The sequence below is a fragment of the Heloderma suspectum genome, chromosome 5 (assembly GCF_057233095.1).
Source record: "Heloderma suspectum isolate Gila_16-S chromosome 5, 16-S_ref, whole genome shotgun sequence".
Classification (NCBI taxonomy): Eukaryota; Metazoa; Chordata; class Lepidosauria; order Squamata; family Helodermatidae; genus Heloderma; species Heloderma suspectum.
The window spans coordinates 38,197,524-38,219,579 of NC_139462.1; the positions used below are offsets into that span (position 1 = coordinate 38,197,524).

Genomic DNA, 22,056 nt, shown 5'->3' on the forward strand with positions numbered 1-22,056 from the left:
CCCTCTGTGCTCCAGTTGCCCTGCAGGTTGCCTTAGATGCCCGATTTCGGCTTCGGAGAGGGGGCGGGAATGGAGCTGAAGACAGCTTCTGCAGTCTCTTCCTCTCCCTGCCCCCGGGGCCACTTCCGTTCCGCCCTCTCCATACTCCATGTTATGAGCAGGGAGATGCATGGAGGGGCAGCTGGCGTGGTTCTCTTCACACTGTCTCTGAGGGGGAGGGGGCAGGGAGTGCAGTTTACTGGCTCTGGGCTCCTAGCACTGTCTATGAGCTTGGAGCCAGGAAACCGAAAAATCCTATCTGTCCCAGACACTATCCAGGGGACATAGGATTGCTCTCCAAGAGGAGAATAACCCCTAAAACAAACAGAATGAGGTCTGAGCATGCTCAGTGGACATGAAATGCTGACTGTCGTGGCGTTGGAGTGTGGGGACAAAAATAACAGGGTGGGGAAATGGAATGGAGTATCCTACAAAAGAACATGGCTGGCTGGCAAACTGAACAGGAAAACTCTACACTGCAACATTTTGTTGCATGTCCCATTTGTCAATAATCAAACCTCCTTTTTAAGTGCTATACAGAACTGAACATCTTTGGGAAATATTTGCTTGAGTGCTCACCAACACAATATGCTGATGCCCAGCAATATGTGCTTTCAGGAGTGACCCCTGGACTATTACTCATCTTCTCCAAGAAAGTGATACCCTCATTACTTATCTCAAACTAGGCTTAGCTATAAATTAACGTGATAACGTGCATGTGGGTAAAGACCAATTCAAAAAAGAATGTAACCTTACCAATTAATTATTATAAAGTGATGGTAAATTATTCATTTGACAACTCAGTCTCAGGGGTTAAAATTGTTTTATTCTTTGGAAGAAACAAGGCCTCCTAGTACATGGAAATCTCCCTAGTATTCTATCAGAGTTCATAAAGAATGCTAATAACGTTAAAGAAACAACTGACAAACATACAGAACTAGAAGGCACATGATCTAAATATAGCAGTACTTTAAGGTTCTCAGTCAGACAACAGTTAATAAACTTCAGTCATATTATACAATCTATAATACAAATCTTCACCAGTGAATATAAAATAAGGTTGATCCTGTGAACAAATCTCTAGCTAGAGGAGAAAATCACATGTGTAAATAAGGTGTTGTGTGTATCCCAGTGAACAAAAAAAGCTGAAATCCCTTTTTAGAAGTCAGAAAGGAGTGGGGATTTGATTTATTTCCCTGTTCCTGCTAACAGTGCAACCCCCCTGTACTTCTGTACTCAGAAGTAAGCCCTGCTGAGTTCAAAAGGACTTACTTCCAGGTAAGTGTGTGTAGAATTGCAGCCTAAAAACCTGACTGGTGGGATTTCAGGTTTTTTAAACACTCGCCCCTGATTGCTTCATGTGTCCTCCTCTGTTGGGTTGCATGTGAGGTCTACAAGATAAATATTTAATTGTACAATATTTTATTTCAGGACTGGCATGAATTGCCTCACCAGAATGCTGCACAGTGCAATAAATCAGCCATTAGAACATGGGAAATTATTAATATTTCAATACTGAACATTGAAATTTCAAACAGAGGAAGACCAATCAGTCAAAATCTGTGTTAGACATCTCAAACGAAAGAGGCGATGCAAGTTTTATACTACGGCTTAAAAGCATGATGCTTCAAATGTAGGTAAATGTATATTATTTCCATCATATATGATAACCAGCCAATATTATAACCAACTATAGCACATATCCCTTCATCTTCAAAAACATCCAGCCATATATTGCTGTCCCTCTTTCGTGCTTCATGTCCTGATCCTTTTGCAAGGCACGGTACGACCTTCAGCACAAAACCCATTTTCTTGTCTGCAGGCGCTGCCGTTGATATGGCTGATGCTTTCACTGATACATTCCAGCTGGGTGTTCCCATCAGTAGGCACCTAAAATAAAATGAACAATTTAACTGAATAAGCAAAAAATTGATATTGGCGTATATTTGGCATACCAGAAAGTGTCAGGGCCACCTCTCATTCCTGGTTTACAGCACTGTGGCTTCTAGGTAGGGAAGCTTGAGGAATTTGCTCATTGAACATTCTGATCTGAAATGGCCAGTTATGCACCTCCTGGACCAGGAGTAGGCAATGTTTTGGGCCCATGGGCACATTTGGAAATTTGAGACACTGTCCTGGGCATAACCATAAAGTGGCTGCCATGGGTGGGCATAGCTAGTCACAAAGGATAAGTAACCTGCCCAGAGGCATCATGGGAAGTTAAGATGGCAGCAGCTAGAGGCTCCCACTTCACTTTGAAGCAATCCCAGCTGTCAGTAAGAAAATATAAACATATTTTTAAATAAAAATTGGGAAGAATAGGGTATCTCAGTGGGCACCAAGGAAGGTGCTTGGGGTCACGTTGGTGCCTGCAGACACCATGTTGTCTACCCCTGTCCCAGACTAATGTGTGGACCAGAAGTTACCCTTCAGATTTTGCACTTTTCCAAATTTTGCAATGCAGTTCTTGGCTTTAAAAAAGCATATAAAATACATTTTAAAATGTATGTTTTGAGAGAAAAAATGTTTAGAAAGGTCTATTTAAATACACATTTTTGTGCAGATTTTAAAAACTTTATTTATAAATTTATGAGTTGCCTTTCGGCACAAGGCAACTTACAATTAAAACGTAAAACAATTTTGAACAATTTAAAAAATATCCCAAAACATGTAAAAGCACTGCCCACAGCAGAATTAAAAGCAGGAGAGAATCAAAAACAACAACAGTGTTGAACTAATACATTTTAAAAGCTATGTGGAACAAAAATTTTTTTACCAGCCCACCCAAAACTGAACAAAGGAGATTAATTCACAGATTAATAGAGAAATGGGATGGAACAGACGTATGAATGAACACATGAAAAAGTGACACCTAGAAAAAGAACAATCTGTCCATTCCCACCTCTCAGTTATCATTATTATCCGAGTACATGGTGTCTTATGAAGTAACAGCTGCAAAACACAGATGCTTACCAGCTAAGTTTAGAAATCAGAAGAAGCAGGATGTGAGACAGCAGGGAAAGAGAGGGATGAGAGGCAAGTGTAAGAAATCAGCAGAGAGTGAGGAAATATGCAAAAAGCAAGGATAACAAGGGAATGATGTGAGCAAATGCAGTTACATGCGGTTTATATGTCAGGACTGAGGTTCTGCCAAAGCTTTTGTGGGATAGGTGAATTTTGAAGGGGAATTTGAAAGAAGAGCGAGAGATGCGGCACTGCAAAGGCATTCCAAGCATAAGGTTTAGCAAGGAAATATGGGCGGAGCTGTTTAAGAAAGCAGGACTCCTTCGGACAGCTCACCCATAACATTTCAGTGTTACCACTGGAATTCTTACTAACATTTACTAGCCAGGGTTGTTTCTTGCATTTAATTTTTCACATTATGCCAAGAAGGGCTAATGGTCTAGTGGAGGGACGGGCAACTTTTGGGGAAGTGAGTGCCTGGGGGCCATTTTTGCTGCCCAGACCTTCTGTGGGCTGCACTCTGTGCAGTGCTGTGCAGCATCCACGAAAAAAATGAAACTACATTTGGCCCATTTAGGCTCTGTAGAGCTGACAAGGCCATTTTCTTTGTTAAAAAATGGGGGGGGGGGCTGTGGTGCAGGTAGCGGGGCTGCATGCGGCTTGTATATCACCCACCCTGGTCCAATATATTATAAGTTAGCACCTTCATCACCTCTTGGAAGTCCAGTGTCATCTCTGGCTTTATGTTTTATTCCCATTTATTACTGCCATAATATTCCCAAAACACTTTCCATGGTTTTTACAATGATGTTCAAGAAAGGGAGTACAGACAGTTGCAACTCATTAAATACAGGGCAAAGATCCGAAGGTCCTATCTTTTTGAGTTTGATGGAGTCATTGTAGCTTAATCTGTACACTGGATTACTCTGATTAAAGCAGTGTGACTTCATGGACATGTGTTTTTTTCCAAATTTTCTAAACTTACCTTTCTTTTACACTGTATGCTTTTAGGCAGTCCATTTCTAGTTCTAATTACAGTTGCTTCTTCTAAGTCTAAGGCAAGAGAGGGGAAAATGTTTTCCTTCATTAGGTATAAGTTCTTGAAGTGTAAAGAAAAGATCACATGGTTTAGAATCATAGAGTTGGAAAGAACATCAGAGGCAGTGGGGGCTGGTGGCTCTGATGTCAGCGAGTCAGTGAATCTGCTCCGAGATTCAGCCAGAACCAGTCAGAACTCTAAAGGAGCTATCCAAGATGCGGAAGCCCACTGACATCGGAGCCACCAGCCTCCACTGACCAGAGGTCATCCAATACAGGGAATTAACTACTACAGCATCCCAAATGATGGCCACCCAGCCTCTGCTAAAACATCTCTAGCAATGGAGAATTCACCACCTTCTGAGGCAGTCAGTTCTACTTTTACACAGTTTTTACCATCAGGAAGTCCTTCCTAATATTCAGTCAAAAAAACTTTTCTTGTACTTGGAACCCATTGGTTCAGGTCCTACCCTCTGGAGCAGCAGAAAACAAATATGCTCTATGTGACAGGTCTTCATACCTCCTCTTAAAAGTTTCTTCTACAGGCTAAACATTCCCAACTCCTAGGTTACGTACTTGGAAAGCTCACAAGCTGGCCATACTAGTGATAGCCACCCATTCTAATTTTGTTTACTGTCATATAGTGTGGTCAGGTCATCCCTGGAGAGATGGGGCCTATATCTTTAAATGTGTCAAGATACTGAGTAAGGCTACATCCACTTAATCTTGCCCCACTCCTCACCCAGTTCTCTGAAAATATTCCAACCTTCTGCCTTACTTGATGCAGGACAAACTTAGAGACCAGCTTTGTAAATCAGCTAGTAAGTGCAGCCTACAGTCCAGCAAGAATGCTTACCTGTGAGGAGCTCATCAATTTGATCAGCTACAAACTTTGCATCTTCCATACTGAAGCACATGGGTGGTTTAAATTTCAAGATGTTTCTATATGGCCCATCTGCACTCAGAAGAATCCTCCGTTCCTTCAGCCTGGTTAAAAGGAAACACACCTTTACTTTTGAATGCAAGCACTAAGATCCCGAGAGAGATGTACAATTACAACCTATTGCTTTAAAGCTATATCTTCAGTTTGGATGAACTAAGGATCTCAGTTCTGAGAGGACTGGTAATTTCTTTTCGCTGAATGCTCAACATTTTATTGGGCTGATATATTATGACTTAGGATAATATAGCAATGTTTATCTATCTCAGAAAAATGATCTAAATTAGGACTACTCCCAACTGGTCCACAAGGGAATGTGGTCCTCAAGGGAAGATGGGTGGAGAATTTCTGCGGCCTCCATAGGCATCTCATGAAGGTTGCAATGCTTCTATAGTTAGGGCCAGATAAAGACAATTTGCTGCCTGAGGTAGAATAGCAAATGGAGTCCCCCACCCCAAGTCAAGGTGCCTAGTATCCAAGGCTGGCCATCTTAGGAAAAACCTCCCACAAACATCTCTCATTAGGTGTAAAAATGCAAGAATAAATTAAATAACAATTTGCTGCCCTTTCATGGCACCTGAAATCATCTGCCTGAGGCAGGCATCTCACTCTGCCTAATGGTAGAATTGGTTCTGGGTCAACAACTCCTGGACAAAGGTAATTAGATAGGGAAGCCAAAGGGAAACCCTAAATGACTCAGTCCCTGCTTGACCACGAACTTGAGTTCTTTCTGCTTTGATATACCCAAGTCTGTACAGATAAGGAAGTCTTGTAAAGCCAGCAAAGGGAATATCTAACTTCAGCCAATCAAGATATTTACTTGTAGATGATATGCTGGGCCTCAGCAGTGGCAGGTGTCCTTTTTTGTCGATCCTTCACCAGATCCACTCCAACAAACAAGCCGACGCCCCTAAAATACAAAGAAGAGAGAAATCCTGATGAGACCAGCAGTCCAGCACTCAAGCCTCCCTGTTGTACAAATGGCACACCACCCCAGGATGTATGTAAAATAAGCAAAATGCATGCAGAAGTACATTTCACACATAGCCTATTCAAACCACTGGCTATTTCACAATGCTAAGGACTAGTTGTCACTGAGGTGGTCACTTCAGACTGCAGGTGGGGCCTCAGATGATAGAATGCTCTTCCAAACAAACAACAACAAAAGCCCTCATCCTGGCAGAAAACTAGTTATCAGGAGAAATAAATTGTAGCACAGAGTTCTCCCCCATAGTGTAGTTTTCAACAGCCCCATTTAGGTGTACTTATCTCCACATGGCTAACACTGCACTGAGAGAGAAGAGGGCCATGTGCATTGGCCATGCCCCCGAGTCCCCTGCTGGGTTTTCCCCCTTGCCATCCATGCATTGGGGGCACGTATGCAAAAGGGAAGCCAACCAAAGATGAGAAGAAGGCTCTCTCATGAGCTCATGGCAGGGGTGAGTCCAACACATGCAGTCCCACTATTTCTCATGTGAAGATAATGACGCTGGAAGACAGCCTATATGTAGGAATATTTCTTTGTGGATGAGCTTCTATACCTGTGTCAAGACACACATGATGGAATTATCCTTGACACAGGTATAGAACCTCAGTGCAAACTAGGCCTAAGTTACGGGAAAGGGTTTTTTCTGCACCTACCAGCTTTGGTTTCTTAATAAGGTTATCGTGTGTTTGTTTATTTAGGTGAGGGTTAAGGCCTTTATTAATATTCCTAGCTTGCCCCCCCCCCCCCAAATGTCAGTTACACTGAAAATGCTGTCCATGTAATAGTGCAACCTGGTTTACAGAAAAGAAAGATAAAATATAAAAATTGAAATTATAATAAATTGCCACATATTGCAGAGCCTGGAGAATAAAAACAACTTTGTCTGGTGCAGAAACAACAACAATGTTGGCATGAGGCAGACCTGCCTGGAGAGGGAATTCCATGAATACTGAGAAGACCCCCTTAGGTCAACACCCATGTTACCTCAGATAGCAGGAAACCTTGGAAGAGAGCCTCCGAAGATGACCTCTATACACTGGTGTGTTGGTATGGGAGCAGGTGCTCCTTCAGGTATCTGGTTCCTAAGCCATATAGGGCTTTAACAATAAGTGCCAGCACTTTGAATTGTGACTTGAAATGCACTGGAACCCAATAAGGTTTTTTCAAGATATGTTCCCACTGACTGGCAGCTGTATTGTGAACTAACTTCAATTTCCTAACATTTTTCAAAAGCACCCCCACGTATAATGCATTAGTCAATCCTAGAAGTTAGTTACCAGAACTCTGATGTGTGCACGGATCTTCCTATGCAATATTCTGGATCAGGCCCTTATCTAAAAACTTGTTTAGTGTTAGGCCTACCTGACATCTCCCACCAGTGGATGTTTTTCCTTTTGTTCATTCAGTAGTTCAGTGAGGTAGTTTCCAACATGTGTGGCATTCCCTTGGAGAGCTTCATTTTCTATTATATCCAAAACAGCCAGGCCAATTGCACAAGATACTGGATTGCCACCAAACTGAGAGCAAGAAAGGGGGGAAAAACAGAACTGTGGATTCAATAATATGTTTACCCTGAAGGTTTTGTGACTGTTGTGAACAAGACAGGGCTTAGTATTTGATTAGGGTGGCCATGTGTCTTACTTTTCATATAGTCCTCTGTTTGATTTACACCTGTATGTACATCACTTGATCGCTCAGCACATAAACAAACCACACTGGAATGGATGATACCACTCACCGTATGCATAATGGGGAGCGAGAGCACACCTGCCCACCTGGTGTGCTTGCCTTACCTCCAATGTCCCCAAATGTCCCCATGGGAGCATAATGTACATTTATGTGCATTAAATCAAACGTACATAGCCCCAGATTGCGTGCAGGTGTGCAAGGCATGTGCCAGTGGATGGAAAGCGAAGAGGTGCTTTCAGTTCCCACCCTGCATATGGGTTAGATCAGGGCCAGTTATCCAATCTGGCCAAATGTGAACCGGCTCCATTGAAAAACATTGAGTTGCTACTAGGTGATATGAAAGTCCTCTCTGTGGCAATCTGTGATGATGCGGTCATGCATGCAAGTCAAGGAGTTGCATCAGCAGGCATGTGCGAACTATTCCTGCCTAGGCTAATCACTAGATCGTAATATTAGAAGAGACACTCACAGTATTGAAGTACTCCAATCCAGAGGCACCAAAGGCTTCAGCAATCTCTCTTGTTGTAACTACACAAGACATTGGATGGCCATTGCCAATTGGCTTTCCCATAGTGACAATGTCAGGCACAAAGTCTTCACCTTGTAGCTGGAATCCCCAGAAATACTTCCCAACTCGACCAAAACCAACCTGGACTTCATCCGCTATGAAAACGCCACCTGCTTTGTGGACAGATCTGAAAATAAAAAAGGAACAGTCTAGATACCTCACTAGCTTACAGGACCCCAAAGAGTTGGATCATGCCTCACTTAAGTACAACCCCCCCCACTCAAAAAACATGAAGACTTCAAACATGGTCCCACAAGGGCTTTTTACAGCAGAGAGTTTAAATTTATGCTCTGTAGCATGAAGATTCAGCTGACCTGAGTTTGCTCTATCAGGTCACAGAAGGATCTATATGGACTTGAGACATTGGATGGGATTCAGCACATAAAGCACACAGGGCTAGTTCAGCAGGGATGGGCTATATGTGGCCCTCCAGATGTTTTGGGCTAAAACTCTCATCTCTCACCATTGGCTATGATGGCTAGAGCTGATAGGAGTTGTAGGCCAAAAGATCTGGAGGGCCACAACTTGCCCACCCCTGACGTTCAGTAATCAAACGGTTATTTTAAAAGTGCTATTGCTGATTGCATTATAACTAATTTCATTGATTTAATCATTGTTATTCATCACTTTAAGTATGGAAAGGTGACTAATTTATTTTTAAACAAACAAAATGTTCAGAAAAATTATGCCCTTATCGAAATGTATTCCAGAATACAGATGGGAATCCCAGTTTGAATGTTCCCCATCTAAAACATTTTCTGCTTATAGAACGCTAATATGTCAGGGAGAAAGGTTATAATCTGACCTTCTTCACAGACTGCTACTTTGTTACGCACAGGATTTTTTTTAAAACGGGAAACATTCAAACATGGAATGCCCCCCTCTACATTCTCAAGCGGTATAGTATTAGGGAGGCGGTACTATGTGATTTTCCTGAATGTGTACATCAGCTCAGACCTACAGTGCAATAAGAAGCCATGCCATCCGTTGCATATTTAGACCTCTTCAGATAACTCACAGATAGAGAGATCCATCCCTCCATGAAATTGGACTCAATTGCTTGCCAACATTGCTTGTGAAAGGCTGCTCTTTTTTGTTTTGCTTTAAAAGGAAGTACTTCTTCACACAGTGCACAGTCGAACTATGGAATTTGCTACCACAAAGTGTAGGGATGAACACCAACTTGGATGGCTTTAGAAGGCTATTAGATAAATTCCTGGAGAAGGCTATCAATGATGGCTATATATTACCTCCAGTATGAGAGGTAGTTGGCCTCTGTATACCAGTTGCTGGGGAACATGAGTGGGAGGGTGCTACTGCACTCATGTCCTACTTGTAGGTTTTCCATAGGCAGTGGGTTGGCCGCTGTGGGAACAGAATGCTGGACTAGATAGGCCTTTGGTCTAATCCAGCATAGTTTCTTATATTATTTATTTACAAAAGATTTAAAAAGTCATCATAGCCATTTACCGTTTGAAGGAACGAAGATTAAAGCTACGAACAGCTATTCCCAAATACGCCGAATGGACCACTACCTTTAGACAATTCCTGTGCTTCATTAACTAATTCTGCACCTTACTCTATTAAGTAACCTGCTATGAGTAACCCGTTCCAAGCACTATACATACTCTGCCACTTTCTGGAAATAGCCTGCAGGTGGAATTACTTGGCCTCCGCAACTCTGCATGGACTCAGCAATAAAGGCAGCAATCTAAGCAAGAGAAGATGTTATCGATAGAGCATTATTTTGCCTACTCTTTTGCAAGTGAGCCAGCAGTTAAAGGCATGAATCCTATAAAAACAGGCAAGCCAAATGATCAAATGGCATGGGCAGCTACGTGGCATTTTCAAAAGCTCTGGGCAACAACAACAACAAAATACCAGGGGTGCCCAATTTTTCAGTGCCAGGTCAAACACCCAGTTTAATACTTCCTGATACTAAAGCCAATTATTGGCCTCAAGTATCAAAAGTGTTGGATGTGGCCTTCCAAGTGCACATATATATTTAGATATCAACTTTAGCCAGAGTACACTTACAGAATACCAATGAGAATTTACTTCTGAGTTGTCTGATGGACAATAATGTTCATTGCTCTGGTGAGTTATTCTGATTACCAATTAAGCAATTGGTATATGGGTAATGTATTTTATAGTCCTTATATAACAGAAGTGCAGAACGTCTTTCAGCCTGAGGGCTGGATTCCATAGTGGAGAAGCTCTCAGGGGCTGCATTCCAGTGGTGGGGCAGGTCCAAAGGCAAAGGGGGCGAGGCCAAAATACAAAATCATCAGCATATCTTAGCTTAAAGCTCATACTGCCAGTAATAAAGCCTCAGGAGAGCCATTTCATCCTTTTAGAATGGGGCAAGGGGAGCTGCACTAAATCTGGGAAACTACCAACCATCAGTGGCTGGGGGAAAGCGGTGGGGCCAGGGGAAAGGGAAGGGCTGCATTGGAACCCCTGGAGGGTCTGAGGTTTTGCATCCCTGTTATATCAGCTTCCCTCTACATGGTGTTCTGCAATGGCTGATTCCATGTTTCTGTGGTTAAGAAGCGGCAACAAACAACAGGCCTGAACTTTAAAGGTGTGCAGAGATATACTTTGGGCAACCCTGCTTCAGGAAACAACTTATGTAGAGAGTACATCAAGATGAGGCACTGGACAAAAAAAAAAAAATGAGAGAGAGAGAGAGAGAGAGTCAGTCTAAAGCTGAAGTCATTCCAGTTGCTAGGAATGAAAACAAAAAATAATATTATTTGGAATCAAGATCAGCAGATCAGATAAGACTGGAAGAAGCAGCTTACATTTTTCGCTCAGCATTATGCCTTTGCTCTCCCCCAAGTCTGCCTGGAGGGTCAGCCCAAATCTGCTATTTAACTGACTGCCTCCCACACTCCCTCCCTGAGCAACAGTAGGATCCACGCGAACCGGGCGGTGCAGTCTTCCTGGAAAGAAGGTCAAGCGGTAACGTGTAAAGAAGCGTACGCTATATTCGAAGAGGGTACACTACAGGCAGGCAGTAGAAGGTTCCCCAATAGTCTGTGAAACTTTACCAACTTGTCCTGGCCCAGGTCTACGGCACCAAAACCTATGAAGATATGCGAGAGGGGGGAGAAAACAGAAAAAAGGGGGAGAAAATAGAAACTATCCGTTAGTTTCTTTAAAAAAAAATCTCAATAAGGAATTAAAGACAGGTGGTAGACTCCTTTGGACTTTAAGGTGGTGGTGGTGGAAATAGGAGAAAAATCTCGGTGCCACTTCTGAAGTCATGAATATCCATGGGAGTTGTATTTTTTTTAAATCAGCAAATGTAATAATATAGAAATGTATAAATGTACATACTGCTGTTGGGATGCTATGTTTTTACCCTTCACTTGTTTGGCTGTTTTACCTGTATTTATAGTATTTATTGGCAGCCTCCAATAAATCCAGTTATTACTAGCATCGTCATTATGTGCAAAGATTGAAGACCCTGGTTAATTCTCTTATTTTATCAGCCTTGATTATTGTAATTGCTTTCTTGTTTGTCCTTTTAAAATCTGGTCTAAAACGAGGGGGATCTGTTTTGCACTTCATAACTCATATCCCCTCTTACCCATAAAATGTGTGACTTCTTTTCTCTTTGCAATAGCTTATCATTTAGAATTTATTATAAAATTATTCCTTTTTCTTCTTTACTTGGATCCTCCTTACATATTATTTGCATTAGTGCTTATGAGAGATAAGAATGTGAATTAAGCAGGGCAGGGGGAAAGGAAACACCTTAAAATCCAGGAGTCTGATAAAAATGAAAGAAATTTCAATTGTCTAAGACAGTCGAGTTCACCTAATCAGCAGAAGCATGGGGTGGGGGGATCTAAACAAACTTTCACATCTCTCTCGTCTGTTTGCATACCTTGCGGCCATTCTTCTGAGCCTCTTCAATTATCATTGTCACATCATCAGCATAAGCACTTGCTGGATCTGGATGGTCCTCTCTGTACTTTCCTCTGTAGATATCTGGAGAAGGAGCCTAAAAAGTAAGACAAGAGCATTTAAAACCTCTGAAATTATTTTTTAATTGTGCTGTCTGTGCCTATCACCCTCAATTATATTTAAAAACCCATATGGTGTGTGCCAATGGGCTGGTTCATTTACAAACATACTGGCTGTCTTTTAAAAACTTTTTACAACATGTTAATAATAAACTATGCATCTGAGACCAGGAGAGGGCCTATATTTCCAGTATTTATTGGATTAGATCCAGACTTAGTCATGCTTAGAGGAGACCCATTGATTTCAATGGGTCTCCTTTAAGCATAACTAAGTCTGGATCCAACCCACTCTTTATATTTCTTCATAAGTCAGCAGGCTATAATGTATCCCTGGGGTTTTTGAGAAGTGGCACAAAAGGCATGAAAGACAAAGAACCAAGATCCTCTCGAGTCCAAGATCTGTCCTCAGTGATGCCTAATTAGATGCTTTTGGAAAGCTCACCAGCAAGACACAGTGGCCAAGCAATCCTCTGCTGTATGCCCCCCACCATCTAGAAATCAGAAGCATCCTGCCTCCTACCATGGTATGGCTATTCTATTTTTGACCATCCTAGTTGCCCACTGACCTAGTTAGCCACTGACAGATCTACTCTCATGAATTCTTCATGACTAGATTAAAGGCCACTTCTTAAGAGATGCTTTATCCTCCTCAGATACAGATACCGTGATATATATAAAAAATGCATGCTTATTCCACCATTTGGAAAGGTATAGGCCTTTCCAACGGCATCAAGGGCAACTATCGCTTTTAAAATACACACAAGCCATACGTTATATAAGCACGATTGCTCTGCGTGCATTTCGTACATTCCAGAACAAAAAAACCTTATATCCGTGCGCAACTCATCTTGCCAGTAGCCCAGTGCTCAAGCCCCAGGTCCACACCATGGATCTGTTGGCTTTTTAGCACAGCAGCTCCTATAGCCACTTTATGCAATTAAATGAGAGAAATATGCTAGTTAAAAAGCAGTTTTTCACCGAAACAGAATACATCAGCACACAAAGAATTTTCCTCTTTTTTTTAACTAGGAAGGGAAAACAGTCCTTCAGAAGAATTTTGCAAATACACCCTTTGGACATTTACTGTAGGATGTCAATTCTGTTTAGCATAGCAGAACCATTCCGGGCTGGCCTGGAAATCATGACTGGGAGGCATTTGGCCCAACTTGGAAGAGGCCCAGATCAATAGCTGTCACTCGAAACAGTGCACTGGCTGAAAAGCGTGGCACAAATGGTTTTCAAGCTTTGCATCTACATTTCTGCTTCAACGTGGGCCACCTTGATTTCATCTGGACAACAATGCAAGTAGAAATACTCTAGCAGCACACTCCTATGCATGACTATTCAGAAGTAGGTCCTACTGTACTCAATGGTGCTTACTCCCAGGTAAATGTGTATAGCAGGGGTGGGCAACATCCTCCAGACATTTTGGCCTACAACTGTCATCAGCCCTAGCCAGCAAAGCCAATGGTGAGGGATAATGGAGGTTGTAGGCCAAAACATCTGGAGGACTACACATTGCCCATCTCAGGTGTATGGGATTGCAGCCTAAAGGCATTTATTTAGGTCAAAATGCTAAATAAAAATCCAAAATAATAAGTACTTACCACATGTACAAATTCTTTTTTGCCCTCTTTCCCCAGCTGGTTAAATTTATATGGACTGATGTCAATCAAGGAGGTAACATGGCCATGATAAGCACTAAAATGAGAGATGAATAAAGTGACTGAAAGACAGATCAATTTAACCCCAATTTGGTGGATGTGGTATCATTATTAAACTATCAATGCAATGCTGTTCTATAACTAGCAGAAAGTGGACTGTGTTTTTTTCCCTCCATGACCAACAATTATTCAATGCAACCCCTCCCTCCATATTTCACATAAATGACGAAGTCAAATAGATGTTTCAATATTAAAATTAAAGGGAAGAGACCTTGGTGGAGTTAATATAGAAACATATTATCACAGTGACAGGGTTGGGACCTCCAAACATTGTTGAACTCCAATTCCCATTAGCCCCAGCAGCATGGCCATTTATTAGGAATAGGAGTTGCAATCCAACAACATCTGGAGGGCCAGAGGTTCCTCACCCCTGATAAAGATCTGTGTGTGCAGATCTGAATGCACCTCAACTACATGTAAAGGTAGTCGATTCATTTCAGTGCAGAGAGGAATGTGGGGACAGATCAATTACCCCAGCTGAAGTGAAGGAGGAACTCGGTACAATCAGGGGAGCTCCATGCATGCATTAGGACCCCCGTGTATGGGGCTCAGAGAGCCTCAGTACAGAATCAAAAGTCGCTATAATAGCACATTATCCATTTGTCCTGTATTGCAAGGAGCTGATCTCATCCATATGTTCCGCAAACTTACTGGTCAAGGGTAATCACATCTTGGTGGCCACTGTACTGCCAAGCCAAGCGCAAAGCAAGATCATTTGCTTCAGACCTGCAAGAGAATATTAGAAGGCAATGAAATCAGTTATTGTAGCAGGAGACATAATAAACTGGCCTTTTAAGCCAAAAACAAACAAAAATTTTATCAGAAAACAGAGCAGACATATGTCTAAAACTAATCGCTAGAAACTATTAATACCATAGCTATCAGTCAGGCAGATGAGGTTGCTATCTGATTCAGAGTGAAAAGCTGAACCAGAGTGTAAATCTCAAGTATTTCTACAAGTATGTGGAGCGACTCACCACTTGCACCTACAGAAATAGCTATCACATTGAAATCTGAATATGTTCTGCACACACATTCATGTTCTGAATACCATAAAATCTGTAGTTAGGCACAAAATATCAAATTGTCGGTACCTCAGCTTTTGATGCACTTCCAGCCAAGATGGTTGGTGTGAAAAATGTGGGAAGATAAATGTGGGTTGTGGGCATGAGCTGATGCCCCCACTATATGGGCAGGGCTTCCAATTTTGTTTCTTGAATTGATATGGCCTAATCACACATAGGAAACATGCCTTGCTAATAGAAACAAATGGAGGAGTCCCTGTGGGCACAGAGCTCCATGGATACACTGAAGCTGGTGGACCGTATCCATTAGCCTGATTCAGAGATACAGGGATAGCAGAGGTCTGCATACACACACAGGCTCACAGTTCCCCACTACGCAATGTTGTCGCTTCCATATTGAGTAGTGCATAGGATAACCCTTGGGACCATGTATGCAGATGTATTCTGCTGTTTCTGAATCTAGCACAGCTCATTCACGTGCAGAAATCTACTCTGGCACAGATTTCATTTGGAGGAACAGGACAATTATCTGCTAAAAGTGCAGAAATCAGAAGGCACTTAGATGGAATTTCCAGCGGTAAGGGAATGATAAGTGGAATGCAAACAGTAACATGAGCCAGTGTAGTCTAGTGGTTAACGTGGCAGACTAATGTTGGGGAGACCCAGGTTCACCCTCACTCAGCCATGAAGCTTTCATGGAATGACCTTGAGCCAAGCATCCTCTCTCAGCCTAATCTACCTCACAGAGTTACTGTGAGGATAAAACTAGGGAGGGGGTCATGTACACTGACTTGATCTCCTTGGAGAAGAGACAGGATATAAAGGTAATAAATATTCTGCCATTTTTTCCATATAATTTTCTTTGACATGAAAATCCACCTAATTTTTGTGAAGAGCCCCAAGAGGTTTGGCTATTGGGCCATCTACAAATTAAATATCTAGTTGTACACAACCTTAGGAAGTCCTAGTTTTTGTTAAAACAAGAGTTGGCTCGCCTCCTCCCATATGTGCCTGCCCGGACCCTAAGATTATCTTCAGGGGTCCTTCTCCGTGAGCCCCTGCCAAAGGAAGCAAGGTGGGTGGCAACCAGGAAGAGGGCCTTTTCTGCTGTAGCACCCCAGCCATGGAATGAGCTCCCTGGAGAGGTTCGCCTGGAGCCTACATTGTACTCCTTCTGGCGCCAGGTAAAGATCTTTTTATTCTCCCAGTATTTTAGCTTCCTAGTCTTTTAGCTCTGGTGTTTTAAATCTGTATTTTCAATCTCTGCATTTCTGCTAGGTTTTTTTCTGATTGTACTGTTATATTGTGGTGTTAAGCTTTCATATTTTATATTGTTATATGCTACACTTTGTGGTTTTAATTTTTGTGAACTGCCCAGAGAGCTTCAGCTATTGGGCAGTATAGAAATGAATGAATGAATAAGTGAGCAATCCTATGTCCCCTAGACAGTGTCTGGGGGAGATAGGATGTTTCACTTTCCCAGCTCCAAGCTTGTAGACAGTACTATGGGCTTGCAGCCGGGAAACCGTGCTCCCGGCCCCCTCCCCATCGTAGCCAGGGTGGAGAGAACTGTGGTGGCTGCCCCTCCATGCCTGTCCATGCTCATAACACAAAGCACAGACAGGGCAAAAAGGGGGCATTCTCGGGAACAGGGAGGGAAGGAGACAAAGGAAGTTGTTCTAGACAGCTTTCTATGCTGTCTCCAGATGTCGGGGTGCCTCTGAGCATAGGTATTGGCAGAGTAGCTCAGAGTCCGAAGAGGAACCGCAAAACGTGGAGAAACTTTCCCAGACTCTTCCAGACAGGGAGAGACAGACTCCTCAGGTTTCAACAGTCCAGCTGGACAGAGAGGGCCTCTCTTCACACACCCCTGTGAGAGATAGCAAACAAGGAGAGGTGGGGCTTGGAGAGCCTGTATTCTTGGACGCCAGTTGCAGATGCAGGGCCAAGAGAGAGAGAGATGGCAGGGGCGGAGCTGAGGCGATCTGCCCGATTGGCCTGGCGGGAACAGCTACACATAGATATCTCACGAGACAGAGGGAGATCCCCCCACCCCTTAAGTTAGGGAAGTGTGCCCGCCTTTTCTCAAGCGGTAGGCAACTTCCAGTCTTCCTGGTTACCCTTTGAACTCCCTGAAGGCTTTTCCTTTGTAGACTGTGAGTTACTGACAATTAGCATCTGTATGAACCATTGAAGTAAAAGGATTAAAGAGTCGTGGACAGAAGCCTCTTGTCTGTGTTTTGATTTTGCTATTGGAGTTCAGCAGGGACAAAAGGGAAACCTGACACCAGCCCTGTTCCCGCCCCCTCCCCAAAGCTGCACTTAAGATGTCCGAAATCAGGCATCTAAGGAAAACTGCAGGGCAGCCGGAGCACGGAACGATTCCTCTCCTCTGTGCTTCAGCTGCCCTGCATTGGATAGGCAGTCGCCTCCGAGTTCAGAGGAAGTCGGAGGCGACTGTCTCTCTCGATAGGATTGCGCCCTAAGCTTCCAAAAGATAACGGTAACGAAAAGTCCTTCAGACACACCCAGAGTTCACAAAGTAGCACACAGACAGCTGGTCCGGCAGGGTAGCTGTGAGGCGCTTGGCATACTGGACGAGACTGTCATGCAGGAATCGAGAATTGGTGTTGAGCAACTCCATCTGCTTCACTGCAGCCTTGATCACATCCGGATGGCTGTGTCCAACTGAAGGGGACCAAGAAAAGGAAAGCCATTAGTCGACGGATCCAGCAGAGAGAATCTGAAAATACACCACAAATACAACCCCTAAAGCAGGAGTGGGCACCACTTTTACCACATGCGGCTCCTACTGCATCCCCCCAGTGTAGTCCCCACAACCCCCCCTGATACCACCGCTGCTTTAAATGTTGCCGTTGTAGCATCCCATAGCAGTTTGCCAGATGTTAGGTGGAAAATCAGCCATTTTTGTGCTGTCGGTGCCCTGAGGACTTTTGCAGGCACCTCGCAGAGTGCAGCTCATGGTGGCAAAAATAGCCCCCCGACCTCCCGAAGTCACCCCCCCCTATAATAAATGGGAGGTTTAAAAAAGTTTGCCATTACATATTAAGCTAGAAGTTCTTACCGTGTGCTACATTGTTAATGCAGTCCAAGTATTTTTCTCCATTCTCATCAAACATATACTGCCCATGAGCCCTCACAATCTTAATGGGGTCCTTAGTAAAGAAAACCTTGCATGACGGCCTGAAAATATGAAATCATATTGTTTTAGTTCAGGTCTATTGAATAGCTGTCCTCAGGCCATTACCTATGAACGTACAAACACACATTATTGCCCAGCAAGAGTCAATGTACACATTATTCTCCTCAAGCATTGTCAAGGTGAGGGTCCACCAGAGACAAAACCCATCATTTACATCTCCCCAAATGTAAATAGGGCTGAGCATCGTTCAGTGGCCGCAACATCAACTGAGGACTTGCATATGTGGAAGAGCCACCACAGGTCAAAACACTTGACTTTCTAGATCAGCCTCCCCCAATCTGGTGCCCATGCCATGCTGGATGGGGATGATGGAAACTGTAGTCCAATACTTCTGGAGGGTATCAGAAGTGTTCTAGGTCACCTGGCATAATGTCAAACTATACAATTCAGATGAGACAATTCACATCTTTGGCTACAAGTCACTGAGTGATAAGTCATCAAGTTCTACTCTAGATGGCTACCCTTTGGCATTCTAGTTTGAAATGCAGGAAATTTCCTAGAGAAAAGTGGGTCTCTCTTCCATTCTGTACCTAGGCCAAGATCTTAATCCAACTCATTGCTCAACTCTAGAACATTCCCCACCTAATGTCAGGGACTTAGTCCTTATTAAGCAAGAATAGAATTTCTGGGGGCATGTGCAGAGTTCTGTTCCCTCACCTCTGAACAATCCAACCAGCAAAGACTGGAAAGTGTTAAGCAAGAAAAGTTTTGTAATAATATAGCATTGAACACACTACACCAAAAGGGCCCAATCCAGCCCCTCCCCTACGTCCACCACTGAGTGCACATAGTTGCATTCATAAGAGAGCTCTCTGCACAGCAGGACTGCTAATGGAAGGGTGGGGGCAGAGAAAGGCGGCAGATGCTGGGTGGGGTGGGGGCAGCAATGAGGTGTTGCTACACAGCCTGTCCTGCACCCTCTGTGCTAGCCTGCTGACTCATCAGCAGTACTGAAGAAAGGTTCAGGGCCAAAATGGACATTACTTTGCAGCTACCTTTCCTTTTTCTTTTTACTCTAAAGTAGGCACAGGAACCCCAATCCAAATCTTAAAAGTCCCTCTACACCCCAGGCTAGGTTCATGATCTCTAGAGTAAAAATGCAAAAGACATCGCTGTTAGACATGCATTTAAAGTAATGTTTTGGCCCTCAAGTATCACTCTTTTCTGTTCAGACAGCAACATGTCTTGGGCTGGGGGCGGCTAACAGTGTGTGTGGGGGGTGGAGCGACTCACAGGCACCTAATTGTGTGCATAAGAGAGAGAGAGAGGAGAAGAATGCAACACAGACTGGATAAATTCCCAAGTTTTGTTACTGAACTATTGAAGAAGCAAACCCTAATCACTTTACTAAAGGCCTGATCACTCTTGGGTGTTTAGCTGGTTTCCAGCATTATGCTGAAATATGTGTGCCAAAATAGCTCGTTACATTAAGGCTGAAATAACCCAGGAGAGACTACAACTCTCAGAGTTTGTACGGAATTTTTCTCAACTTTGGAGGGCAGAAATGCAGGCTTGGTTTTACATAACACCCAGTTTGCATTGGTTATGCAAGGATTGTGAGTACAGTAGATATCTGACATGCTGACACTGCTGGAGTCTAACATTAGCTTACCTAAGGCCACTCACAGTACATGCATATCTGTGCATTTACTACACTTGTCAAAGTTCTGTCTGGAAGGTCAAACACTGATCCACCTTCCTAGCTGTTAATCTGTCTATTTATGCAGGGGTTAGGTAAGGTCACAGAAATCCTGCGCAAACAGGCAAATGGGGGGGATTTGGGGTCAGCCAGATGGCTCTTTATATTCAAACATGTGTCTTACCCTGGAGAATCACATCCCAGAGAAGTGACTCACCATCATCATACTTTAGTAGGACTTCAACCAACTGCATGATGAAAAGGGAGAAGGACAATTGTAAGTGCTTTGGGGAAGGGATTATTGTTTCTAAGCAATCTTGATTTTTCAATTTTTTTTTTTAAGAAAGGTTTATTTTCTTAAATAAAAATAAGACTCTTTAGAAAGTGCTAATAAAAATAAAAATTTAAGAAGGGGTGTTTAAATAAAACAAGATAAGGTAAGGGTATGATCCAATCTAAGTTAAGGGCTTCGAACGACTCCAGTCCTATGCAAATTTAAGTGGGAATAAGTATTCACTGGGGCTTACTTCAGAGCTAAAATGCACAGAATTGCACCATAACGCCTGCAGAAGTCAGAAGAACCTCAGATAAACCCAGGCTGCGCATTGTATGGCTTTCAGAGAGAGAGAGAGAGAGAGAGAGAGAGGGAGATGTAAGAATATGCTTCACTTTCCCACTGAAATTAATAGGATTTAAAATCACTTTGGTTTGGATCATGTCCCAAGTTTTGTTTTAAAATGTAAAATTCGGGGCTTTTTAATTATGAAGAACATGGGACATTTCAGTCTCATAACATGTAGTTAAATCACAGAATCATAGGGTTGGAAGGGGCCTACAAGACCATGGAGTCCAACCCCCTGCTCAGTACAGGAGGCCGGGTGGTCTCCCATCCAAGTACAAGGACATTTGGATTTTAAAAAGGCAATTTTGAAGATATCTTTTTAGAGTGATGGGACAAAAAATGTACCAACTCTTCTCTGGGGACTTGGTTATCCCTTAATTTAGACCACCACCACACGACATCAGTCTTTGGTTTGTGGAAACCTACAGCTCCGGGGAAGTACGTTGACCAGAGCTAGATCCCTGTAATAGAGAGTAGGAGGTGGAAGGAAGGAGAGAGGAAGCCCGGTGTTTGGTTCTCCGTTTAGCTCAGCCTGATCTATGAAAGATGGATCGGGGCCCCACCCTCAAGGGGTAAAAAAACACACATGAGTCCTACATAAAGTAGCCATGACTGAAGTCCCATTCATTTCAATGGGTCTACTTATGTTGCATTTTACCCGAGGTGCCCGCGCACCCGCTCCCTTCTGCAACCCCCTAATCCTCTGCAGAGAGCTGCATGACTTTCTGGTATTGGGCAAGCACCGGCTCAGTTTGGAAGGGGATCCCTTGGAAACTGACTTTCCGTAGGGGAAGACGGACAACCGCACTCGGTGTAGGTGGGGTGGAAATCGGAGGAGACGTCTCTGGGGGGCAGGAGGGGCTTGGACGGCCGCGACCACTCCCCGCTCCCCTCCGCTACGCCTGCCCAGATGCCTCGCCTCGCCCGGCGCTTCTTCCCGGCTCACCCGATGTGCTTCTTCCGCAGCGCCAGGGTCTCTGCCTTGGTGTACAGCTCCATCCTGCCGGCTCTTGGGCGCCTTCTCTGCCCGTCTCCGCAGCCCCTCGGCTCGCACTCTGCACCAGCCCCGGGAAAACACCCCCCTTTTATTGCGTGCCGCTGGCGCGCCCAGCCCGCCCGCCGGCCGCCTCCCGGCAGCCCGCCCCGGCTCTCCCGGGCCGCCCCCCGCCCCCCGCGCCAGCCGGCGCAGCGCCGTTCGTGCCCAGGATGGCCTTCTCCTTCCCGCCTGGCGCCGCGCGCGTGCGCGCGGAGCTCCTGCGGTTGTTCCGCTCCGGGTGCATTAATCCGGAATGACTACCCCTGCGTGCGTTACCGGTGACATTCCGCAGCAAACTTCCGCGTCGCCGTGTTCGTCTGTTGCAGGAAAAACAGCAAAGATGCAGCAACGCGCCTGTTGCGAAGGCTTCATGGTGCTACAAGCTTTGAACGTTGCTGGATTCAAGGGGAAAAGGTGAAGCTGCCGAGCTGGAGTTCAGATGCCGATTGAACACCATCGTGCCGAACAGAGCCCGGGAGAGGCAAGACCACTACAGAAAGCGACCGCCCCTCTTTAGATGCGATTGT

The 22,056-nt window shown here is 43.9% G+C and overlaps 1 protein-coding gene across 3 annotated transcripts; it reads right to left on the minus strand.

The window, feature by feature from the left end:
• Positions 1 to 844: 844 nt before the first annotated feature.
• Positions 845 to 21,552, minus strand: ETNPPL (ethanolamine-phosphate phospho-lyase). Of its 3 annotated transcripts, none has more exons than XM_084855838.1 (14): positions 21,440 to 21,552; positions 20,089 to 20,119; positions 18,095 to 18,213; positions 17,538 to 17,697; positions 14,636 to 14,710; positions 13,868 to 13,961; positions 12,122 to 12,238; positions 9,855 to 9,937; positions 8,128 to 8,353; positions 7,332 to 7,486; positions 5,802 to 5,891; positions 4,898 to 5,028; positions 3,989 to 4,056; positions 845 to 1,929 (listed from the first exon to the last, which is right to left on the minus strand). In XM_084855838.1, exons 3-14 carry the CDS (start codon positions 18,147 to 18,149, stop codon positions 1,795 to 1,797), a joined length of 1,389 nt encoding a protein of 462 aa, XP_084711964.1. In that variant the 5' UTR covers positions 18,150 to 18,213; positions 20,089 to 20,119; positions 21,440 to 21,552; the 3' UTR covers positions 845 to 1,794. The 3 variants fall into 3 exon arrangements, with proteins under 3 accessions (XP_084711964.1, XP_084711963.1, XP_084711962.1); XM_084855837.1 differs by having other exon boundaries at positions 20,056 to 20,119; XM_084855836.1 differs by lacking the exon at positions 20,089 to 20,119.
• Positions 21,553 to 22,056: the final 504 nt, after the last annotated feature.